This window comes from Phoenix dactylifera, chromosome 1, assembly GCF_009389715.1.
Source record: "Phoenix dactylifera cultivar Barhee BC4 chromosome 1, palm_55x_up_171113_PBpolish2nd_filt_p, whole genome shotgun sequence".
Taxonomy (NCBI): Eukaryota; Viridiplantae; Streptophyta; class Magnoliopsida; order Arecales; family Arecaceae; genus Phoenix; species Phoenix dactylifera.
Window position 1 is genome coordinate 21,469,632 of NC_052392.1, and position 11,011 is coordinate 21,480,642.

At 34.2% G+C, this 11,011-nt stretch overlaps 1 protein-coding gene across 26 annotated transcripts; it reads left to right on the top strand.

Annotated features, from left to right (window-relative positions):
* The first annotated feature begins 871 nt into the window (after window positions 1-871).
* On the top strand, window positions 872-10,404 carry LOC108511464. 26 transcript variants are annotated; one of them, XM_039129602.1, is made up of 6 exons: window positions 873-1,640; window positions 5,859-5,959; window positions 6,239-6,291; window positions 6,531-6,688; window positions 6,892-6,985; window positions 10,046-10,404. In XM_039129602.1, the coding sequence occupies exons 2-6, from the start codon at window positions 5,916-5,918 to the stop codon at window positions 10,132-10,134; spliced, it is 438 nt and encodes a 145-aa protein (XP_038985530.1). In that variant the 5' UTR covers window positions 873-1,640; window positions 5,859-5,915; the 3' UTR covers window positions 10,135-10,404. The 26 variants fall into 26 exon arrangements, 2 of the variants coding, with proteins under 2 accessions (XP_038985530.1, XP_038985527.1); XR_005513172.1 differs by adding an exon at window positions 9,169-9,269 and having other exon boundaries at window positions 917-5,959; window positions 6,239-6,506; window positions 6,603-6,688; window positions 6,887-6,985; XR_003386531.2 differs by adding exons at window positions 6,432-6,506; window positions 9,169-9,269 and having other exon boundaries at window positions 917-5,959; window positions 6,603-6,985.
* The last annotated feature ends 607 nt before the right edge of the window (window positions 10,405-11,011 follow it).

Consider the following 11,011-nt stretch of genomic DNA (forward strand, 5'->3'; position numbering starts at 1 on the left):
CTTAGGTCATTCTTGCATCAGCAATTCTTTTTTTTCTCGAGAAATACTAGTGGATCTGCCGCACTGAATATTTATATCCAATAGTTTTTCGCAAGAAAGGTACTGGTCTCGCCGAAGTTTGGTTGTCCTTTCAGATAAGCAAGGTTGCTCAACCATATGGGCTCGCTTGAATTTTGTTTATTAAAAATCACATCACTTTTCTTCTAATGCAAAACAAAGATTGTGTTAAAAAATAGGTTTGCTGATCGACAGTTTAAGCACTCCCTCTAATGTATTTTATCCCTGTAGTTTAAAATTGTGCATGTGATCAAGGAGGAGCTGAGCGAGAAATAAATTATTCATACAATTATTATCACCTAACTTTAAAATAAATAAATTTTAATCATAAAATTTTAGTGCAACGGTGCCAAGATAGTACATACAAAAAAAAAATATTATTTTAAAAGCCACCCCTAAATAAATTTGAATAAAACTCATTTTTTTCAATTCATCTAAGTTCATCGATCCAAACAATTTTTATGAACTTCAATAAAATCTCAATAATCAATTTTTTTAAGGAAACCAGAAACAATTTTTTTATACCTATTCAGCCTTCGGGTATAACCAGATTGAGCATTTATACTAATAAAAAGTAAAACTTTTTTAACTAAAATTAACTAAATATTCTAGTTAAACCTATTCTTCCCCCCCGCCCCCCCCCCCCCCTTCTCTCTCTCTCTCTCTCTCTCTCTCTCTCTCTCTCTCTCGGTCTCTCTGCATGGGTAAGTTGTTCCACCTACAGGATAACCACAGTTTACAACCTTAACTTACTCCCCAAAAACTATGCCTAGCTCGGTTCAAACCGGACTTGACATTTGAACCATGGGTCTAAATATGTCGGCAATTGCCTAGCCGATTTATGCCTATAAATAAGCAACCCTACGTTGGCGAAATACATCCGTTGCCCGTTCCAAGAAACACCGCCTTCAGTTCTCTCCGGCTACTCTTCTCTCATCTTCTTTGATTGTTCAAGATCGTCTCCTCTCGATCCCATTCTTTCTTTGTATTCACGACGTCTTCCCCTTCTACCAAAACCCTCAAAACCCTAAGGCGTGAAGGATTCTTGGATCGAAACTGCCATTCTTTATATGGTGGAGGACCATGCCACAACCATAATCGGTGGGGGAGACAGGAAGCAGAAGGGAATGTCCAGAGTCCAAAGATTCGCGTCACGGTCCTCGGTACTCTTGTCAGGAACTGTGTTATTGGATTTTCTTGGAATCTTGTATTACAAAAGAGCAGGGCTTTCTGACTCCTTTTCATGCTTAACGCTTCTACTATGTCGTTCAAGAATTGGGTTCTTCGAGTTCTCTTGAAATCTCTTTTGCAAGAGAATAGGTTGCTTCGACTTCTTTTCTTGATCAATGCTTCTACTTCTCTTTTCAAGAATCGGATTTTTGGATGATTTTTGAAATCTTTTTTTATTGTAAAGCAGAGCTTTTCGATTTTCTTTCACATTCAATGCTTTTGCTATGCTGCTATTTGATACATGTTGTTATTGTAGGGGGATGTTGAGTTCTGCTTACCAGATTCGTGATCAAGGCTTCTACTATTTTTTTTAAGAATCGAGTTCTTGGATTCTTCTTGAAATCTTTTTTATGGTAAACCAGAACTTTTCAATTTCTTTTCACATTCAATGCTTTGCTATGCAGTTATTTGATGCATATCGTTAATGAAAGGTGGATGTTGAGTTCTGAAATCGTGATTAAAGCTTCTACCACTCTTTTCAAGGATCGAGTTGTTAGATGCTTCTTGAAATCTTTTCTATGGTAAACCAGAGCTTTTCGAAAAAATTTTCACGTTCAATGCTTCTGCATGCTGCCATTTGATGCATATTGTTAATGAAAGGTGGTTGCTAAGTTCTGAATTTATGATTAGGGCTTCTACCATTCTTTTTAAGAATCGAGTTCTTGGATGCTACTTGAAATCTTTTCTATGGTAAACCAGAGCTTTTCGATTTCTTTTCACGTTCAATACTTCTGTTATGACCCTATTTGATGCATATTGTTAATAGAAGGTAGATGCTAAGTTCTGAATTCGTGTTCAAGGCTTCTACCACTCTTTTGAAGAATCAAGTTCCTGGATGCTTTTTGAAATCTTTTATATTGAAAACTAGAGTTTTTTTTATTTCTTTTCATGTTCAATACTTCTGCTATGCTGCTATTTGATGCATATTATTAATAGAAGGTGGATGCTAAGTTTTGAACTCGTGATCAAGGCTTCTATAACTCTTTTCAAGAATCAAGTTCTTGGATGCTTCTTCAAATCTTTTCTATGGTAAACCAGAGTTTTTCGATTTCTTTTCACATTCAATGCTTCTACTATGCTGCTATTTGATGCATATTGTTAATGGAAGATGGATGCTAAGTTCTAAATTCGTGATCAAAGTCTCTACCACTCTTTTTAAGAATCGAGTTTTTGAATGCTTCTTGAAATTTTTTCTATAGAAAACCAGAGCTTTTCGATTTCTTTTCACGTTCAATACTTCTGCTATGCTGCTATTTGATGTATATTGTTATTTGAAGGTGGATGCTAAGTTTTGAATTCGTGATCAAGACTTCTACCACTCTTTTTAAGAATCAAGTTCTTGAATGCTTTTTAAAATATTTTCTATGAAAAAACCAGAACTTTTTGATTTTTTTCATGTTCAATGCTTCTACTATGCTGCTATTTCATGCATATTGTTAATGAAAGTTGGATGCTAAGTTCTGAATTCGTGATCAAGGCTTCTATCACTCTTTTCAAGAATCTAGTTCTTGAAAGCTTCTTGAAATTTTTTCTATAGTAAACCAGAGTTTTTTGGTTTCTTTTCATGTTTAATGTTTCTGCTATGGTGCTATTTGATGCATATTGCTAATGGAAGATGAATGCTAAGTTTTGAATTCGTGATCAAGGTTTCTACCACTCTTTTCAAGAATCAATTTTTTTGATGCTTCTTGAAATCTTTTCTATAGTAAATCAGAGCTTTTTGATCTTCTTTCATGTTCAATGCTTTTGCTATGCTGCTATTTGATGCATATTGTTAATGGAAGGTGGATGCTAAGTTCTAAATTCGTGATCAAAGCTTCTACTTCAAGAATCTAGTTCTTGGAAGCTTTTTAAAATCTTTTTTATGAAAAATCAATGCTTTTTGATTTCTTTTCATGTTTAATGCTTCTACTATGCTGCTATTTGATGCATATCGTTAATAGAAGGTGGATGCTAAGTTCTGAATTCGTGATTAAAGCTTCTACCACTCTTTTCAAGAATCAAGTTCTTGGATGCTAATCTTTCCTATGGAAAACCAAAGCTTTTCGATTTTTTTTCATGTTCGATACTAGTTCTGCTATGCTGCTATTTAATGTATATTGTTATTTGAAGGTGGGTGCTAAGTTTTGAATTCGTGATTAAGACTTCTACTACTCTTTTTAAGAATTAAGTTCTTGGATGCTTTTTGAAATTTTTTCTATGGAAAAATAGAGCTTTTCGATTTCTTTTCACGTTCAATGCTTCTACTATGCTGCTATTTGATGCATATTGTTAATGGAAGGTGGATGCTACGTTCTGAATTCATGATCAAGGCTGCTACTACTCTTTTCAAGAAATGAGTTTTTGAATGCTTCTTGAAATTTTTCTATAGTAAACTAGAGCTTTTCGATTTCTTTTCTCGTTCAATGCTTCTGCTATGCTGCTATTTGATGCATATTGTTAATAGAAGGTGGATGCTAAATTCTGAATTCGTGATCAAGGCTTCTACCACTCTTTTCAAGAATCGAGTTCTTGAATGCTTCTTGAAATTTTTTCTATGAAAACTAGAGCTTTTTGATTTTTTTTTACGTTCAATGTTTCTGCTATACTGCTATTTGATGCATATTGTTAATGGAAGGGGTGTGCTAAGTTCTGAATTCATGATCCAGGCTTCAACCACTCTTTTTAAGAATCGAGTTCTTGGATGCTTCTTGAGATTTTTTCTATGAAAAATTGGAGCTTTTCTATTTTTTTCACGTTCGATGCTTTGGCTATGCTACTATTTGATGGATATTGTTAAGGAAAAGTGGATGCTAAGTTCTGAATTCGTGATCTAGGCTTTTACCACTCTTCAAGAATTGAGTTTTTGGATGCTCTTGAAATCTTTTCTATTGTAAACCAGAGCTTTTCGATTTTTTTCACGTTCAATACTTCTGCTATTCTTCTATTTGATGCATATTGTTATTTGAAGGTGGATGCTAAGTTCAAAAATCGTGATCAAGGCTTCTACCACTTTTTTCAAAAATTGAGTCCTTGGATGCTTCTTAAAATTTTTTCTATGGAAAACTAGAGCTTTTCAAAATTTTTTTCACATTCAATGCTTCTGCTATGCTACTATTTGATGCATATTGTTAATGAAAGGTGGATGCTAAGTTCTAAATTCGTGATCAAGGCTTCTACCACTTTTTGCAAGAATCGAGTTTTTTGATGCTTTTTGAAATCTTTTCTATGGTAAACCAAAGCTTTTTAATTTTTTTTCATGTTCTATATTTCTGCTATGCTGCTATTCGATGCATATTGTTAATAAAAGGTGGATGTTAAGTTCTGAATTCGTGATCAAGGCTTCTACCACTCTTCAAGAATCGAGTTCTTGGAAGCTTTTTGAAATCTTTCTGTGGTAAACCAGAGTTTTTCGACTTTTTTTCACGTTCAATGCTTCTACTATGCTGCTATTTGATGCATATTGTTAATGGAAAGTAGATGCTCAGTTCTGAATTCGTGATCAAGGCTTGTATCACTTTTTTCAAGAATCGAATTCTTGGATGCTTCTTGAAATCTTTTTTATGAAAAACTAGAGCTTTTCGATTTTTCTTTCACATTCAATGCTTCTGCTATGCTGTTATTTAATGTATATTGTTAATGGAAGGTGGACGGTAAGTTTTGAATTCGTGATCAAGGCTCGACCACTCTTTTCAAGAATCGAGTTTTTAAATGCTTTTGAAATCTTTTCCATAGAAAACCATAGCTTTTCGATTTCTTTTCACGTTCAATGCTTCTGCTGTGCTGCTATTTGATGCATATTGTTAATGGAAGGTGGATACTAAGTTCTGAATTTGGGATCAAGGCTTCTACCACTCTTTTCAAGAATCGAGTTTTTAGATGCTACTTGAAATATTTTTTATGAAAAACCAGAGCTTTTCAATTTCTTTTCACATTCAATGTTTCTGTTATGCTGCTATTTGATTCATATTGTTAATGGAAGGTTGCTTCACAAGAACGATTATGAGAGAGAGAGAGGGGGGGGGGGGGGTTGCTTCACACGAACGATTGTGAGAGGGGTTCTCTCGAATAGTCACGACCTTGTTTTGGGGAATTAGGGTTTGGTTTGGTACACCTCGAAATGGTTGGTTTGGGACGAACCCTCATAGGATCATACGTTATTTTAGTATTAATTGTTTGCAGATTTACCATATGGTATTACACTGTCAGTTAGTATTAAGTATCAGCATATAAATATATACAACCTTGTAAGCAATTATTTTTACGGGCATAGAAACATTCAATTGTGTTTTTTATTTAGGTCTTATGGATGGTAATAGTGTTTATTTCTACAAGTTAAATTTTTATTTTCTAGCATTTTCATGTGGAAATAATATATGAACTTGCTCTTGTAGTGAAAGTCATGTGGAAATAATAATAGTTGTCCATCAGAAATATATAACACATATCCAAAATTCGAATTAGTTCGAATGACACTAAGGTAATTCATATCAACAAAAATTTTAGAAATGGAACCCTTCAAATCTCCTTCATTTTAGTTGAAGATCTTCGATTTAATACATAAAGTTGAATTTGTATGGATGTGCCTTCAGCATTGTTGGCCGGGTTTGGGATGATTTCCATAGTAGCCTATCCCCAGATACGTTGATATGCACACAAGGTTGGCTTCGAGACACCTTGCCTCATCTTGCAGGTTCAATTTCTAGACATCCCTAACTTTATCATATAATAGTGCTTTAAAATATTTCAATTTTTAATTTCGTATTTTTTTTCATTTGTAGATGACCCACCTCCTTGTACTAATTACATGGTTGAAGATTATAAAACAACTATTGTTATTAGTACTGATGATTAACTTATGTAGATAACAATCATCTTCATTATTATGTTTATATTATTAAGAATATGATAATTTTTATGCATAGTTAACTATATATCTATTATCTAAGTGAAAAAGAATTTTTTTTTGCAGCTATTTTCTATCAAGTTCATACATCGTCGGGGTGCGACATTGCGAACTGAAGGGTAAGAGACTCCGCTTTCTGAATTGGGCCAAAAGCATGTCTCTTTACACTGCCATGTGCCATCTACTTCACTTGACATGTCGTACTATGTTTTTTCTTGCTTGACTGTGATGTAATTCATTTTCATACTGTCTTGGATAGGTTCATCTAAATGTTCAAATGAACCACTAGAATATTCTCTCAGTTAAAGTGAACTGATCATTCATGGATGTTTAGGTAGTATGTCTTTCTGTTTTGCAGTCCTATCAAACCACAGAGAAAACAATTATACTGCAGATGGTTTAGGTAATTCCTTTGGTTCATTTGGTTCAGTTACAGGTTCGGAATGCACAATTGGCCCTTTATGGATGATTTGGGCTTGTGAAATACAGCTTGCTGTGGGTGTAGATATGCTCACTGTAAGATGTGGAATTATTAGTCAACGACAGATTTCAATGTTGCTACATCTTTCAAATTAGTTTGCTGATGAGTTTGCTGATGGAAATAAAGATATACTAGCAATTTTCTGTGTTTCTCATGGAGGTTTTTCAGTTTAGATTCTCTATTTTTATTGCTTGTATACTCACTATCATCAAACTATCAATCTATCATCTTAGAGAAGAACAGGAGCCAAAGTCAGCAGAAGTGTGAAGAGTTCGTGGGCTTAGATGGTCTGATGTTGCTAGGCCATTTCTACTGGGATACACACAGCGATGGTATGGTGCATAAAAATAGTTCCCTATTGTTATTTATGTATTAACTGTGAGTTTTCTTTAAAATCTTTTACAGAATCTTCCTTGACTGGTGATTTAATCTTTGTCGTACAAACAAGCTGTGCCACACTTGTCACTCTTTACCAATTGTTTGAGAGATGCTCCTTGAGCATGGAAACGCTTGAGAATATAGCATATGAAAAGAAAGCTGTTTTCTAACAAACTTGACAAGAAACATAACAAAGCTTAAAATATTGCGATCCTACTTGCAAGTTGATACTCCAGCAGCTGAAATAAGTGTGCAAAATTTTTGAAAATCAAGTGGGCCCTAACCGGAGCCGACTCGGACCCAAATTTTAAGGTTGGGTCTAGGTTATATGTAAATCCGACCTGACCTAAACGATCTATTGGGTTAAAAATTGTAGCGGTGGATCCGACCTGACCCGATCCGATCTTCTATTGGGTTGGGTCTGGATCTACAATTAGGACCCGAACAAAGAACTGAATTAGGTCGGGGTTACTCATGACCCGACCCGATCTATTTACACCTTTATTAAAATGTAGATATAGATAGCTGCTTGTGATTTCTTTCAGAGTGCCTTAGATGCATATCTTAGTGAGAAGTTTGAAAATAAGAAACTTAAATTGTTCATCTTTATTTTGGGTGAAAACTTAAGTTACTTCATTCTTGTTCTATTGCCTTAATAAAGCAGCACCTCCTGTCTCTATTCAAATTTTCATATCTGGCATGTGACTACCTCCATTATGATCATCTCTGGCACTTCTATCATCCCTTAAACTACTTTCATGATGTCTTTGTAAAAGATTATAAATAACCATTGCTGCTCTGCTGATGCATTTATTTGCTAAAGATTTGTGGCATGTTCTTTGCACCGCTTTCAATTATCAATTGCTTATCAGTTTACACCAGATTTGGAGCGTTCAGTTCCAAAATCAGTCTGCTTGAAAGACATGAACTAAGCTGTTTACTGCATTAACAAGTTGCAGTGGGATCTTATATTATGTTTATTTTGCATTTTGCTATTCTATAGTTTTCTTCTGAATTTATAGTTTTTAAATAGATTATCCTACATGACATCGACTTATGTTATTTCTTATGTTATCCTTCTCATCAAGAAGTGCTCGAATTTTAGATTTATTTACATTTTGTTATTTTTATTGTTGTTGCTGCTGTTATTAAATTACTTTGGTTTTGCATGAAAGCTACCTATGGAGAAGTGGATTATATATGCACTTCTGGCCAAATCTTTAATAGTAGAATTTATAGGTGCAAAATCAATGGTGGTCTCTATCTAAATGAGTTGTTACCTAATGAATATGGTCAGTAGCTATATGACACCTAGAGAGATATGGGCTGTAATATTCATAGGTAAGTGTATTTTTATGACATTGTGGATAAGTTTATATTCCACATGTTCTTCTATTGTCCTTTACTGATATCTAAGATGATGTTGTTGTTAGGTTCATACATACGACTAGGTCCATATAGAGAATATGAGCCAAAATTATGGTAAACTGTATTGTAAATTAGTGGCTTAAGGTCCATATATACAGCAAGGTGTTTCAACTAACTCTTATATCTACCAAATATCCTTGCCTTTCTCGTTCTAATATCTTCCTTGAGTGCTTCCACATGTTATGGCTAAATTTTTTCCTTAAAGCAAAATAAATTTTGAGATTGAATTATTTAGATCAATAAAAATGAAGTTTATCATCATATTCCAAGTGAACTCAAATCACTTTGCAAGAATAAATAATGAGTTGCAAACATGATCCATGTAAACAATCCGAACCAACAGACCGGTAGCTATGACCACAAGAATCGTACAGAACAAAAATTTGTAATCATCAAGTAATGTGCAAAAATATCAAACACTAAAAGACACCATAAATTTGAAAAGCCAAAATATAATAATAATAAAGGTTAAATATTGATAAGAAACAGAATTAACCAAAAGTGTACCAATGGAATCCATCGAGCATTCATAAAACCATGAGCAATTACAGTGATTCAAGAGAAGAACACATGAATTTTGTATATCAGATCCTGCATATCAAATTGTCTTTGAAGAAATTCCTTATTGGACTGAATCACGTGAAATCTTGTTTACCTCCCTCATGAACTTAGCATCAATTATACAATTGAAAGGTTAGTGTTGAATCAGGTCCAACCAGAATGCTAAGCACGGGCTGAAGGGGGTGGTTTCGGTTTGGTATTCACAAAGCATGGAGTTCCCTCATTGTCATCGACTTCTTGATACATATTGTAAGTCTTTTTTTGTTACACATCTAGTAGCAACTCATACATATCTCTAGGTAAATTAATATATAGTTTTAAAATATGATGTATATCAGTATATAATATGTAGCTAGTTGATACATATCTAGCAATATAATCATTCAACATCTCACTGCATATCTCCAAATAAATTGGTACGATCTTCATAATATGATGCTCACCAGTATACACTACATAATCAAGTGATATATATTTTTCGGCTTTCTGATACATACTATAAAATTTTCTGATACACATCCAGCAGCAACCCAAGACATATCTTCAGATAAATGGATACACAATTTTCAGAATAGAGTATCAGTACTCGTTGCACGGTTAGATAATACACATCTAGCAAAATAGTCGTCTAACATTCCAATATATACTTTTAGATAAACAGCTACACAGTTTGCAGAAGAAAGGAAGAAATGAACTTGGGAGGAGAAGAAAGTCCTCACGGATGGAAAAGACGGCTTGATGAGAAAAAAAGAATAAAAGAAGAGGCTTGACAAGAAAGAAAGAGAATGTAAATAGGCTTTCTTTACGAATAATTAGGGGACTGACGGAAGTAGGATTCTTCTTATCCCTATTTAACTTTTGAATTTGCTCTTTTATATATATATATATATATATATATATATATATATATATATATATATATATATATATATATAAAATCCATCTCATATTTCCTTCTATGTGCCCACCAGATAAATATTTTTTGTTGGGTCGAATGTATTTTTATTATCTTATTTATTTGTTAGATTTGTTTATGACCGCCATTCCGGTGGGTCAGGATGGTGTCCTTCCCAAAATTCCACTAACCAAGGAACGCCAAGAATCCAGCCGGTAGTACGTCCCTGTCGCCAATCGAGGTCTGATACATTACAACTTGCGATTCACAAACTGGTGGGGCCTACGGAATATAAAACTGGTGGGACCTATGGCGCATGATTGGTGTAAATCAGGAATTTCCATGATATGATGCTCTGGATTTCGTCTCTTTGTGCAGCTTCAGTGATACATTAATCCAAGCAATGGTGTTGCCAAATTAAAGTGGTATTCCAAATACGCAAAGGAAAGAGCATGAATGCGTTTGAATTTAAAATGCTAGATTTGTCTTCGCATCTGAGCTCCTTATAATTGGTCCAAATCGGGCCAAATGTCAAGCGAGGATAGGACAAACAAACATCTCCTGCATAATTACAATTAATGTACATGGTCCGGTCTATGGACAGTCTCAATAGATTCGTGCTGTAGTGTTCCTTAGTCTACATAGGTTATGAGTCAAATCCGCTCTGATACTATTTGTAACAACTCAGAACCTCACCCAATATGACTAATCGAAAATTATTATTTGGGTTTTGTTGATCCGGTATAAATATCCAAGATTTACCAAGCAAATAATTAACGTGGAACTAAATACACACCCGCACGGGTCCTCATAATAATATTATAATTTAAACAATCAAAAGCAGGCAAAGTAAAACTGTTCTCCATGGGGATAAATAGATTGCACTACCCCTATCAAAAACTGGTGATGGAGAGGGATGAGGTAAATGTGAATAGGAAATAAACATTCCATTCTTTTGGTGTCGTTTTTCTTCTATTACTTAGTTGCATCCTATCATTTTCCTAACTTCAACATTTTATCAAGTAGGCAAGATTGATATTCTTTAAAATGAAAGAATAAATACGTAAACATAAAGCACAATAAGAGGATAAGGCGA